This window comes from Papaver somniferum, chromosome 7 (assembly GCF_003573695.1).
Source record: "Papaver somniferum cultivar HN1 chromosome 7, ASM357369v1, whole genome shotgun sequence".
Classification (NCBI taxonomy): domain Eukaryota; kingdom Viridiplantae; phylum Streptophyta; class Magnoliopsida; order Ranunculales; family Papaveraceae; genus Papaver; species Papaver somniferum.
This window is the reverse complement of record NC_039364.1, coordinates 151,176,401-151,189,710: the sequence shown is the minus strand read 5'-3', so window position 1 is coordinate 151,189,710 and position 13,310 is coordinate 151,176,401. Positions and strand designations below refer to the sequence as shown.

Sequence of the window (13,310 nt, the reverse complement as noted above, 5' to 3'; positions counted from 1 at the left end):
TTTACTGTAGCTGCTGATATGATATTTAAATGCCGGCAGTCCATCGACCATCGCCGATTTCATTAAAAAACCAACTAATTTGTGTATACCGGAATTGCGTGTTCCTTTTAAAGGTTTGATAAAGTCTTTCCCGCTATTTAAAACGTGATCAGCCTACCCACCCGCCCTAAGATCTATCATGTGACAACCTACGAGCCTGTGGTTTTACACTTTTATTGTGTAGCACGGCCAGGAACAAATGATGCAGCATGCAGCCCGAAATTATTTGGTTCAATACTTTAAAGTAAACCGAAGATTTTTCTCTAATTTTTTCTACAAGCTATGGAATCATTAATTTTCAGAACCACACCCGCCTACTTAAATCCTCAAAAAACCCAGAAATTTCTGAAACCAACAGGAACAAGAAATTCAATTGGTTATGAACCCTCGATAATTAAGAAATCAATAACATCAATACCTGTTCTGAAAAGGGTTTCAGCTGAATCCTTACAATATGAAAGTGGGTTTCTCTGGGCAACAAATAACAATTCAGATTTGGGGGATATTGAAAAAAGATATGGAGGTCCAGATGCCATGTCTGATTTGACTAGTATTCTTACTTCAAAAGTTTATGATGTTGCCGTTGAATCTGCTTTGGATTATGCACCAAAGCTTTCCGAAAGGATTGGTGTTCATATTTGGCTTAAAAGAGAAGATCTTCAACCTGTAAATATCACTCTTCTGTTTGGTTAAATTTCTAATTTTTTGAATTTCGATTATTGAACAAAGTTGTTGATGATTTGTTTGCTTAATTGCCGCAGTGAGTTTTTTTTCCGCTCATGAAACTATTCAAGCTTGTGACGATAAATTTTATTGATGCCTTAGCGAGATTCTGACTTTAGAGTCTTAGTATTTAAATGGTTGAAGAGTTGGGTAAGAAAACAGTGTTTAGTTATGTAGGCAGCGACTGATTTTGGTAATTGATGCATTCAGGTTTTCTCATTTAAGCTGCGGGGAGCTTATAACATGATGGCAAAGCTCTCGAGGGAGCAATTAGATAAAGGTGTAATTTGTTCATCAGCTGGGAATCATGCCCAAGGTGTTGCCTTATCTGCCAAAAAATTGGGCTGTGATGCTGTTATTGTTATGCCTGTAACAACTCCAGAAATCAAGTGGAAATCAGTTCAGAGGTTAGGTGCAACTGTTGTTCTCATTGGAGATTCCTATGATGAAGCACAAGCACATGCTAAACAAAGGGGAGAAGAGGAAGGGCGAACGTTTATACCTCCTTTTGATCATTCTGACATCATTATGGGACAGGGAACTATTGGTATGGAAATCATACGTCAAGCACAGGGACCTATAGATGCTATCTTTGTTCCAGTGGGTGGCGGAGGACTAATAGCTGGAATCGCCGCTTATGTAAAACGGGTTTCTCCACAGGTTTGTGAGTTGCTATTTTACTTCTGCTTCTGATTTTACAAGATATCCTCCTGTAAGATACCAGCCCTCTAACTGAGAGTTTGGTTTAAAAAATTTGTTGAATAAAATATTATAGAAATTGAAAATACCTTTATCGCGTCTTTTATGTCAATCATGTAGGTAAAGATCATTGGGGTTGAACCGTTCGATGCAAATGCTATGGCATTGTCATTAAATCACGGGGAGCGAATCATGCTGGAGCAAGTTGGAGGTTTTGCTGATGGAGTGGCAGTTAAAGTGGTTGGAGAAGAAACATTCCGTTTATGCAAGGATTTGGTAGATGGAGTAGTTCTTGTCAGTCGTGATGCTATTTGTGCGTCAATAAAGGTAAGCCAACAATCTTTGTTGTTTCATAAGTTACTATGAAATCCCAGAAGTTAAAGGTTATTCATCCGGTTATCAACTGTAGGATATGTTTGAGGAGAAAAGGAGCATTTTAGAACCAGCAGGTGCTCTTGCCCTGGCTGGAGCAGAGGCATACTGCAAGTACTATGGCCTCAAGGGTGAAAGTGTTGTAGCAGTGACAAGTGGCGCAAATATGAACTTCGACAGACTGAGGTTAGTCACCGAACTTGCTGATGTTGGAAGAAAACGAGAAGCTGTGCTTGCAACATTTATGCCAGAGGAAGCAGGAAGCTTTACAAGATATTGTGAAATGGTATATAAAAATTGTTCTCTAACTATTCTTTGATGCATTTTTGATGTGCTTAAGTCTACCCTATCAGTCAGCTAATGATCATTTGGGCTTGCAGGTGGGACCAATGAACATCACTGAATTCAAATACAGATATGATGCTACTAAAGACAAAGCTTTAGTTCTTTACAGGCAAGTTCTGCTTAAAATATCTTCTTTTCGTTCATGGTAATATATAATTTTTGAACTTGTGAATCATGACCTCCTCGTCGAATCCAACTAAGAGATTTACGCCTTAGTATATTAAAATATTCAAGTATTAGAAAAGCTGCTGCTTGACTCAATTGATCTTGGTTGCAGTGTGGGAGTCCATACAACTTCAGAGCTTGAAGCAATGATGATCAGAATGGAAACTGCAAAACTTGAAACCATAAATCTTACAAACAATGATTTGGTTAAAGATCACCTGCGACATCTGGTAAGCATCTTAAACAATCCAACTTCCCATTTATGATTATCATGTTCTTGAGGCAAAAATATATGCGGTTTTCAATCTATGTACTTTCTTGCGTGTCTTCCAGATGGGTGGCAGATCTAATGTTCAAGATGAACTTCTTTGTCGATTTGTATTCCCTGAGAGACCAGGTGCTCTTATGAAATTTTTGAACACTTTCAGTCCACGTTGGAACATAAGTTTGTTTCATTACCGCGCTCAGGTTTGTCATACAGCATTGCCTAAGCCTTTTCGTTTGCGAATGGTCCTTAAATATTGCACCATTTTCTATTCCTATTAGTTATTGGCGTACTTCTTTTCAACTTTTTCCGTTTCTATCACTCCTTGTGCTGGTGTCCCGTAATTTATTGTTAATTATCTCCTCCTTAATAGGGAGAAACTGGTGCAAATGTGTTGGTGGGCATCCAAGTTGGGCAAGCTGACATGGATGAATTTCACGATTGCGTTAATAACCTTGGATATGATTACACTGAAGAGCTCGCTAACGAAGCCTTCCGGCTTTTGATGCAGTAAAATTTAGCAGCCTCTTTAGTTTTTGGATAAAACAAGTTTAGGTGATCAGATTTTACCCTTAATTTGGACAGAAATTTTGAAAAAATAGTTTTACATTATACACAGTGTTCAAAGTTGTATTTGAGATGCTTATTTCTATTCAACGTTTAAGATCTGAAAGCTGATGATATAAGAGCCAATTTTCTGATTTGAAACTTCTTTTTATTGCTATTTCATGAAAAGTTTTGTGTACCTCTCAAGTGAGAGGACAGTTGAAGCAATTTTTGCCCCATAGACTTTAAGAACCCTTCTGAAAATGTGAAGACTGATCTGATAAATTACACATGGCATTGTTTTGCATGTATGTATAAAGAGATGATGATGGTCTTGTAGAAGGACTGAATCTGAAAGACAGAGATCTCTTCTTCTATTTTTTTTCACCGGTATAATTTTGACATTCTTTATTGACTGGATTTATTGGCTTCCCAACTAACCTTAATCAATTCAAAATGATTCATTATATCATCACTTGGCACACAATACGAAAATTACAGTTTACAGTGAAGGCAATTAACTGTACCCTGCAAGACATCCGTAGAGTGATAAGCTGTCATTGCTTTTGTAATAGTAGTTAGGGTTAGAAGTGTGAACTTGAATCAAATTCCCTTTATTCCTCCTTATGGATGTTCTTCCTTTGAAAAATTGCATTCCGTATGAGAATGGTCTCATTATGCATATTGACTGATAACTTCCGTTTTCAATATTTATACTCAGTGATGTACAAAAAACATGACACCTTGTAGCTCTGAAACTTGTTCAGACGCCTTGAAAGTCTAGCCCTAAACACACTAGTTATTGCTCCTTATTTACTACACCAACTTCATACTCATCATCTTCTCCTCTTAAATGCTTCATATCACACCACCTACTCCATATTAACTGATCACATATCTCCTCTGTTTCATAGTTGAAATGCTGGCTAGCCTAACTTTCATTACTCTTACCAAGTGTCCAACCATGGGTTTCTCAAGAAAGTGTTTCTCGTGCACTTCTCTTCTTCTTCTTCTTCTTCTTCATCTTCTTGTTACTCTTTTCCCTGTTTGTCATGGCCAACTTGTACCTGGTTTTTTCATCTTTGGTGATTCTGTTGTTGATGTTGGTAACAACAATAACCTTTACACTCTAGTCAAAGCTAACTTCCCTCCTTATGGAAGAGATTACACTTCTCACTCCCCAACTGGAAGGTTTTGCAATGGAAAGCTGGCCACTGACTTTACTGGTATCCATCTCAAGATCCTTAGTTTGTTTTTCCTCTTCTTGAATTTCTGTATTTTTGTCCTTCTCTAATGGGTTTGTATATTTAATTTGTTGTTGTGGTGTCCAAATTCCAGCTGAAAACCTTGGTTTCACTTCATACCCACCTGCTTATCTTAGTGCTGAAGCCAAAGGAAAACATCTCTTCAAAGGAGCCAACTTTGCTTCTGGTGCTTCTGGTTATTTTGATGGAACTGCACAATTATATGTAAGATACTCACTCACTCACTCACTCACTCTCTGTTGCTATTAACAGCTATCTGATTTGATTTGTTGTTGTTTCCGTAGCGTGCAATTTCATTGACACAACAGTTACAGTATTACAAGGAGTATCAAGGAAAATTGGTAAAGATTGCAGGGCAAGCTAAAGCTACTTCGATAATCTCTGGTTCAATCTACTTGATAAGTGCTGGTAGTAGTGACTTTGTTCAGAACTACTACATCAATCCGGCTCTGTACCAAACTTATACACCTGATCAGTTCTCAGCTGAACTCCAAAAAAATGTTTATACCTTTATTCAGGTACCCCATACACACTTAATTTCTTTTAGCACTGCTCAAATTCATCAAGTTATTTTTGTAGTGAAAATGTTAAGTTTACAACGATGTTTACAGAATCTATATGGGTTAGGAGCAAGGAGAATTGGAGTAACATCATTACCACCGATTGGATGTTTGCCAGCAGCAATTACTTTGTTTGGTTCTGGGAATAATCAGTGTGTGGATAGGATGAACCAAGATGCAGTTTCATTCAATAGCAAACTCAAGAACACTGTTGATGGTCTGCAAAAGAAGTTTTCTGGCCTTAAAATGGTCACCTTTGATATCTACCAACCTCTTCTGGATCTCGTCAGCAAACCATCCGAGCATGGTGCGTTAAATTTTAGTTTTAAAACAGCTCCATAACCGTAAGAAAACAGTTTCTTGTGGATTTTGATATGTGATTCTTATGGTTACAGGGTTTTTCGAGACGAGGAAAGCATGTTGTGGGACAGGAACGATCGAGACGTCACTGTTATGCAACGCAAGGACTGCTGGAACTTGTTCGAATGCTACTGGGTATGTGTTTTGGGATGGATTTCATCCATCAGAAGCTGCAAACAAGATCTTAGCTGATGATCTTCTTACTCAAGGGATCGACCTTATCGGCTAAGCTATCAACTGATTACACTCTGCTCTACTTAATCAGTTGTATTATCTTTTAAATACGTTTAGAAATGGATGTTTAAGCGTAGATAAGTCTTATTTTTATTTTAAATTGCTGGTTGCAGTTGTAGTTTGGCAGTTAAACTGAGCAAGTTGTTGAATGGGGTTCTATTAGGATCTTCTTTGTGGTGAAATTTACATAAGATACCTCACTCCATTTGCACCGAGGGAATGAATTTATTGCATGTTTAAGCATGCACTAGTATGTTGACATTCTCATTCAGAGAGCCTTTACTATTTAAATACTACAAATATGGCCAGTGTAGCAATCCAATTTATAGCTCATTCAGGGAGCCTTAGGTATAAGGCTCTCAAGGATTCCATATTAGAACTTGAAATTAGTGGTGCATTTGACAATGAAAGTAAGTCATGCACCAGTTAATATTTAGGCATATTCTAGGTCACACACCAAAACCTGCAATTACAGTTGCATCCTATAAATTTTGAATAATGCTAATGAAGGAAAGTTGCTTAGATACTGGTTTTGTCTGTACTTTGCTTTTGGATATTAATAGACAGGATAAAGGAAGTGATCATTCTTGGATAATAATCCGGAAATGGTGAAAACTGAGACTCCCTGTTGGCCTTATGTTTCCCTAGGGAGAACACAAGTTCAATTATATAGAATTTGAATCACTGAAATTTTTTAAGTAATTAATTTTTTTATTTGTACTCGTTAGGTAGGTATTTCAAACGACTGTTTAAATATATAAATTTTATGAAAAATTTAGTGTACATCCCGAAAGATATTAGCAGATTTTTAGAATTGTTGATCTATTTTTATAACAATTATATTTTTGTAAATATGTAAATATTTATTTAATGTACATTTTTACTTTTTATTTTTATTGAATTTACACGACATAGTAAAGCTTAGTGATAGACACATTTTTATGTCCGATTTGTCTCGATTATATATATTGTGAGGGCTTATTTTTGTATTTATCATGGTGTTTTATTTATTTGTAGGTATATTTGGCCAATAAACATTTTTGGAAAAAATTGGCTCGAAAAGTTGTTCGGACCCCCGGTTTGGATAAGGGGCACCCCCAGGACACCCCTTAAGGCAGCTGCTAAAGGCACCCCTACTCTGGATAGGGGGCGCCCCTTTATCTTCACGATTTGAATTCTCAAATTTGGCGGGAAACTGTTGCAAGTGAAGAACAAATTTGGGTTTGGATTTTGGACGTGATTTTAAGAGATTCAATCACTAAACTCGATTGGGTTGGACCTGTTTATCTTAAACAGGGATGTTATGACTGCTTGGATCGATTAAATTGGGCTAGGTATCGATCAGAAACAAAACAAGGGAGAAAACTATTTACGGAAACATGGAAAGATTTGGCCGATGTTTTGTTGGATTTTCTCAACTGTTGGATTTGGTACTAGTTGTAACAACACAACAGGATTTCTACGCGTGCTAGAATTGAGAGAAAATAGGATTTGTCGACAAGTCAGGAAAGATATTCTCGGCATTGTTTTGATTTATCTTTGGCAGTTACGTGCAATGGGAGAAGGTATAATCTTCATGGATTCGTATCTTCCAGATTTGGGAAGTTCATAACCATCAAAAGACGCGTTAACTGAGGTGGCAGAGTTATTATCGTTACTTGGCAGAAAATAAAAAAAAGATAACTCTGTAACTTTTGGTGAAAGGCAGGGGAGATTTTATCGAGTATTTTTGGTCCTGTTTCCATATATAGGTTGAGAAGGAGTCATAACAGGGTAATCGAGAGTTGGGGGAAGTTTAGAGAAGAACAGAGAATGAAATCAAGAGTTGCAGGAAATCGTTTCTGCTGGTGCACAAGGAAGAACACGAAGAACAAAAGGCCATTGAAGACAGTCGTTTCTGGGGTCTTAAAATCAGCGACAAAGCAACAGTATTTACAACAGTTTTCTGTAACAGTTCCATTGCAACAACTGTTTTGTAACTCCGATACACTGTTGCAAACAGTCTGTGTTATTCCTTTTCACTCTTTTAATCATCTTTTGAGCAACAAACACATATTTTGAGATCATGATTAATATGAGGAGCTAAACCCCATTGTTGAGGCGATAGAGGAAGCTATTTTTCCAACAAAAAGTGGTATATTCTATTTTATCTTTTTATTTGCAATAATTATATGATTATTTTCCTTGAACTATTATTGATTATGATTTTTATTTGAGTGATTGTGATGGTGATCTATTTTGATGGAGTATGCTTAGTTTTAAGACTTTTGATGCTTCGTACTTGGTATTTACAATTACTACCTTTGAAAATCTACTTGTTGCAATATTCTAAAATCAAATTAATCGAGAAAATTGCATAAATATAAGTATTGGTTTAATCACTTTGAACTTGGAAAATAGTGGAATCTTAGCCTCAATGTTTCTTTTAATATTGATATCATCTTTAATTGAGTTTGCTATAATTTTTAGTGAGTTTTATTTTAATATTAGAATTTAAGTCTAATTAATACCCTTCATAAGTCCGAGAATCGAACAACTTTTACCACTATCTACAAATCACATCATTTAGTAATTCTAATGTGGACAACTTGGTAATTTCGGGGGTATCATGCCAAAAAGATCTCTTTTCTTTATATTAGAGCAAGTCCAATGGGACTACCCAAATTTGATGGTTTACCATGCTAGGCTGCTGGACAAACTCAATTTTGTGCAGTGGAAAACTGTTTTCTCGAGACAAACACATTTACACAGATGATCATTGCAGAGTGGTGTGGTTGTGCCAGGTTGAGCCGGGTGTTGAGTCAAACTGAGCCGCACCTCGTCTCAATATGAGGCGAGCAGATCGGGTTGATGCGACGACGATAATTTTGCAGTTTGAGACGAGCGAAACAGTTTGACGCGACAACGGTCATTTTGCAACTGCAAAATAACAGTCATATTTTCCCAATCCCTATAAATTTAACACAAATTCAATCTTTTGTACTCACAACAACTTCATTCTTCTCTACATATTTCCAATACAAATTCAATCTTCTCTACATGTTTTCTAATCTTCTCTACATATTTTCTCCACAAATTCAACGCTCATTTAACTACCATGTCTCAGTCTCAAAATATTAGTCGAAAATGAAATAGATAATTAACCACCTAGAAGTAAACATAACTAACCTCTAATGAGGAGACAAGAAGATTCAGATGAGGATAACAATTCCACTCTACTTTCCGGTCGAGAAATAACATCAAGTCAACGTCGTCTGTCTACAAAAACAGAGCGGGATAATTCTCATCAAGAAGCAAGAGGTGGTTAGTACGAAGCTAACATAGTTTATGCAAACATTTCTTATGGTGCTAAAATTATTGTCGATTGATTTCCTTGGATTACTTTGTAGTATATACAAGCGTATAAAAGTTCGCCCAAATTGGTGGGTATATTGATGGAATATACTACGTACACGTTTCATTTCCATGACTTCGAAATCAATAGGAGGATTACAAATGAAATTAACAATTTTAACATATTTTTTACAGGTATAACACCATTAGATTTGTATTTCCTACTTGGAATACCTTCTGGGGTGGGAGATGATGTTCAATTTAACCGAGATAGTTGGTTGGCAGAAGACCGATACAAAGATGCACTTTCATTGTACTTTGAGGTAACAACACATCATAGTCATAGGAATTTAATAAGTGGTGGAATTACTAATTACGATTTAAAGACATTTATATTCAACAAATTTCATGGTGGTAATGATCTTGATTCAGCAGCATATGACCCTGTTAAAGATACAAAAATTGCCAGTGTATTTATTTTATGGATTTTTGTTCATGTTTTTCCCCAATTCAAGCGCAAGTAATGAGATGGATATAGGCATTGCAAGATATGGAAAAGGCTGTTTGGGGGTCGGTTATTAGCCAAATTGTACATTTGTATCGATATCGCATGCTTTGTTCGTCAAACATTGAAGGTATATGGGACCTCCTTGAGGTAAATATACGATACTATATACATTCTATTCGCTTTATATTAGTTTACAAGTATCTATCAAGTTAGAATAAATATTTTTTACTTTCCTTTGTATGTTTTTTGCTTCAGCTTTGGCGAGATACATATTTCAATATTAGTCTACCAAGACTTTATGACTACAAGAATAAATTTTTCCCAGTCATGGTAAGGTATGAAGGCGTAAATGGTATCCAAAAAAAAACAAGAATGAGCGGGATAACATTCATTTGTGGATATACCAATGCATGATTAAGAACAAATTACTGCTATTTGGATGCCGAATATGGATTTTGAGGACTTCAACACTGATATGACCCAATGGATAAACGAATTTGCACTCTAGCGCATGGTGTTGTACAGTCTTGTAAATAATATTGATGTTTCTTTTATTTGGGACGGATGTGATAGACAGTTGGTTGGTCGAGTTGGACATCCACATAACACTACATGTTTACCGTGTATGGGTCGAAATACTTATCACTAAAGAGAAAAGTCTGGATAAAGTATGAGACTAATTCATCCCTTGCGACGAATACCAATGGTTTATCGAGTTGTTTCAGTGCAACAATATCCATATCGTCGGGCCAGTCAATAACCTCCTCAATCTCCTCAATCTTATCAAGATTACGGAAGATAATTAAACTACGAAAGCTCTCCAGCTGAAGAAACGTATATCAAGGATTTGTAGATCAAAGTGCAGGACATGGTACTGGTGAAGGGTCCTAAGCTGCATGATCATCACAAGGATTTCAGAGTTTGATGCAGGGGTAAGTATAACAGGAGATGGAGTGGGACTGAGTAGTTATAATTATGTTTTATTTATATTTGTAACTGAATTTGATATTATGACTATTTATATAATTAGAACCGTCTAATGAAAATAAAGGAAACTAGTATAAAATTTTATCATACATTCATAAAATTTATAACAATGCCTTTCTCGAGTAGTATGTTTAGTTTTTAACATCCCATACATGTTATCGAAAAATTCTTAATGAGCTACATAAGAAAATATTCTTCTTTTCCATCTTCGATATTCCTCTCGAGCTCTCAATATAACTTCAACATTTATTTCACCCCTAAATCGATATCGATTGACAACCCGAAGTAAATCTATAAATTCTTCCACTTGTTTTCTTATAGTTTGAAATTGAAAAAACAACCCAACATCATCGCGGATATTGGGGTTACCCGTGTCGTTACAAAATGTTAGAGCACTGCTCGATCGAACTCGCAAGCGTTGCTATCTCAAGCTTGTTGTCAAGTTTAGTTGCCAAAACTATAAGTCTTGATTTCTAGTCTACTTATAGCTAAGTCTCAGATTAGGATAGAAAGTGTAGTTGAGTATTAGACTTCACGACGTTCATCGATTGAAGACGAAGAACTACTAAGGGGAGCTTGTGGAACTTTGTTAGAGCACTGCTCGGTCGAAATCGCATGCGTTGCTATCTCAATCATGTTTGTCAATGTTAGTGATCAAAACTATAAGTCTTGATTTCTAGTATATTATAGCTATGTCTCGGACTAGGATAGAAAGTGTTGTTGATCTCAAGAACTCCATGGCGATCATCATACAAGACGAATAACTACTCAAGGAACTGATGGAACTTTATCGACTAAAAGGTATATGGAGACTTGAACTTATCTATCACTCAAAAGTCTATCTACTCTATCTCATATCTTGAGACAAAAATCGTTTCGCTATATAGACTTTGATTATACACATTTGCTATTTTGAGCCGAGTTTATCTCGCTTATCTATTTCTCGAAATATATGTTGGCAAGCTTTCTCTTTGGCCAAGTTCATCTATACCTAGTGATGAAAGTCATGTTAAGTTTCAATCACTTGAAAATGGCTTTGACGAAAAATGGTTTGTGAATAACAACTATATAACGTCCTCTAAGAATGTTTCAATGATTGAAATGAGAATTTAGATTATATAACCAATGTTGGATATAAGCATTGTGTGGCAACACATACATGTATAAGTCCTTATTCCTTGAACCAAAGTATGCGTACTTTGTTGATCAAGAAATCGGAACAAGAGTCCACGAACTGTCAGAGGTTCTCATCCCGAGAAAATCTGCTGGAGTTTGCAAACTCCTTCCGGGTACTTAAGTCTGCGTACTTGAGTTGGTTATTTCTAAAGACGATTATTTGTGTTGTACTTATATAAACTAAGGAATGCAATTTTCAAACCGTGGCTATAAAGTTCATGAATCGACTCGAGTGAATCAAATCGTTTTTGCTTCGATTGTGTCTTGTATACTTCTATAAGATCTAAGAAATTGAACAACTCCCTAACTAGTTCATTTGAGTCATTTGAACTAGTTATGGTGAAGAAGAATATGGTTGATATGAAAGTGCTCATATGGCTAACCATTTGGTTAAATATTGTTGAACTAACAAATGTACATGTTTGGGTATAATTATACAAACCTAAAACGTGCATTTTATTTGTGTGTAACAAGCTAAGTTTTCGATCTAACGATTGAAAGATATTAACTTGAATCTAATCAGGTTTTCATCTAACGGTGAATATTGAATGCTTTGTTACCAAGCTAACATTGATTGCAAACCATGATTTGAAAGACTATATAAGGGAGAACTCTAGCAACTGGGAAACCTAATCCCCACACCTCCTGTGTGATACTATTTGTATAAGCTAGAGTCGATTCTCCTTTAACCTTAGGTTTCTTCGAGACCCTGTAGGTTAACGACTTGAAGACTTCATTGGGATTGTCAAGCCAGACCGATACTACTTTCTCGTAGTTGTATGATCTGATCTTGTTGTTTCTATTGTACGAGTACAATAGTAAAAATTGGCTTGAGATTGATATCTCTGATAAGCAAGATATAAAAGTAATCACAAACATCTTCGTCTCATAGTTTGTGATTCCACGATATCTTCTTTCGCCACGTCGATTAAGATTATTGTGAGGTGATTGATAATACTGAGCTGTTCTTCGGGAATATAAGTATGGTTTATCAATTGGTTCCTGTTCACATTGATTTATCAAAAGATAGAACAAAACTCGTAGGTATTTCTGTGGGAGACAGATTTATCTATTTCCGTAGACTTTTCTGTGTGATACGGATTTCTTTATTAAAGTCTTCGACTTTGGGTCGTAGCAACTCTTAGTTGTGGGTGAGATCAGCTACGGGAATCAAGTATGTAGCATCCTGCTGGGATCAGAGACGTAGGAGCATAACTGTACCTTGGATCAGTGTGAGATTGATTGGGTTCAACTACAGTCCAGACCGAAGTTAGTTTGTAGTAGGCTAGTGTCTGTAGAGGCTTGATACAGTGTGTATTCAATATGGACTAGGTCCCGAAGTTTTTCTGCATTTGCGGTTTCCTCGTTAACAAAACTTATGGTGTCTGGTTTATTTCTTTTCTGCATTATATTTTGCTATATAATTGAAATATCACAGGTTGTGCGTTTGAATCAATCAATTAGAATATCCAACCTTTGGTTGTTTATTTACATTGATTGATACTTGAACATTGGTCTTCGGTACCTTTCAAGTGATTTCTCTTGTATTCAATTAGACTCGCAGATTTCTATCTGCTTGGGTAAGAATTGAATCGAGAAAGAGACATATAACTCTTTGATATACTTTATTAAGATTGAGTCTAGTTGATTCTCTTATATTGGAGTTAGTTCATACAGATTGTTAATCTAAATATTGGGTGTGGTCGTTGTACCCCCGCTTTTTCAATTGGTAT

General features: G+C 36.2%; 2 protein-coding genes across 2 annotated transcripts; both read left to right on the top strand.

Annotated features, from left to right (window-relative positions):
- The first annotated feature begins 257 nt into the window (after positions 1 to 257).
- Positions 258 to 3,316, top strand: LOC113298749 (threonine dehydratase biosynthetic, chloroplastic-like). Its single transcript, XM_026547570.1, has 8 exons — positions 258 to 705; positions 973 to 1,422; positions 1,582 to 1,788; positions 1,871 to 2,119; positions 2,214 to 2,287; positions 2,456 to 2,573; positions 2,677 to 2,811; positions 2,982 to 3,316. Exons 1-8 carry the CDS (start codon positions 322 to 324, stop codon positions 3,120 to 3,122), a joined length of 1,758 nt encoding a protein of 585 aa, XP_026403355.1. The 5' UTR covers positions 258 to 321; the 3' UTR covers positions 3,123 to 3,316.
- Positions 3,317 to 3,453: 137 nt separating this feature from the next.
- On the top strand, positions 3,454 to 5,735 carry LOC113298750 (GDSL esterase/lipase At5g03810-like). Its single transcript, XM_026547571.1, has 5 exons — positions 3,454 to 4,380; positions 4,493 to 4,623; positions 4,704 to 4,937; positions 5,031 to 5,286; positions 5,375 to 5,735. Exons 1-5 carry the CDS (start codon positions 4,074 to 4,076, stop codon positions 5,566 to 5,568), a joined length of 1,122 nt encoding a protein of 373 aa, XP_026403356.1. The 5' UTR covers positions 3,454 to 4,073; the 3' UTR covers positions 5,569 to 5,735.
- The last annotated feature ends 7,575 nt before the right edge of the window (positions 5,736 to 13,310 follow it).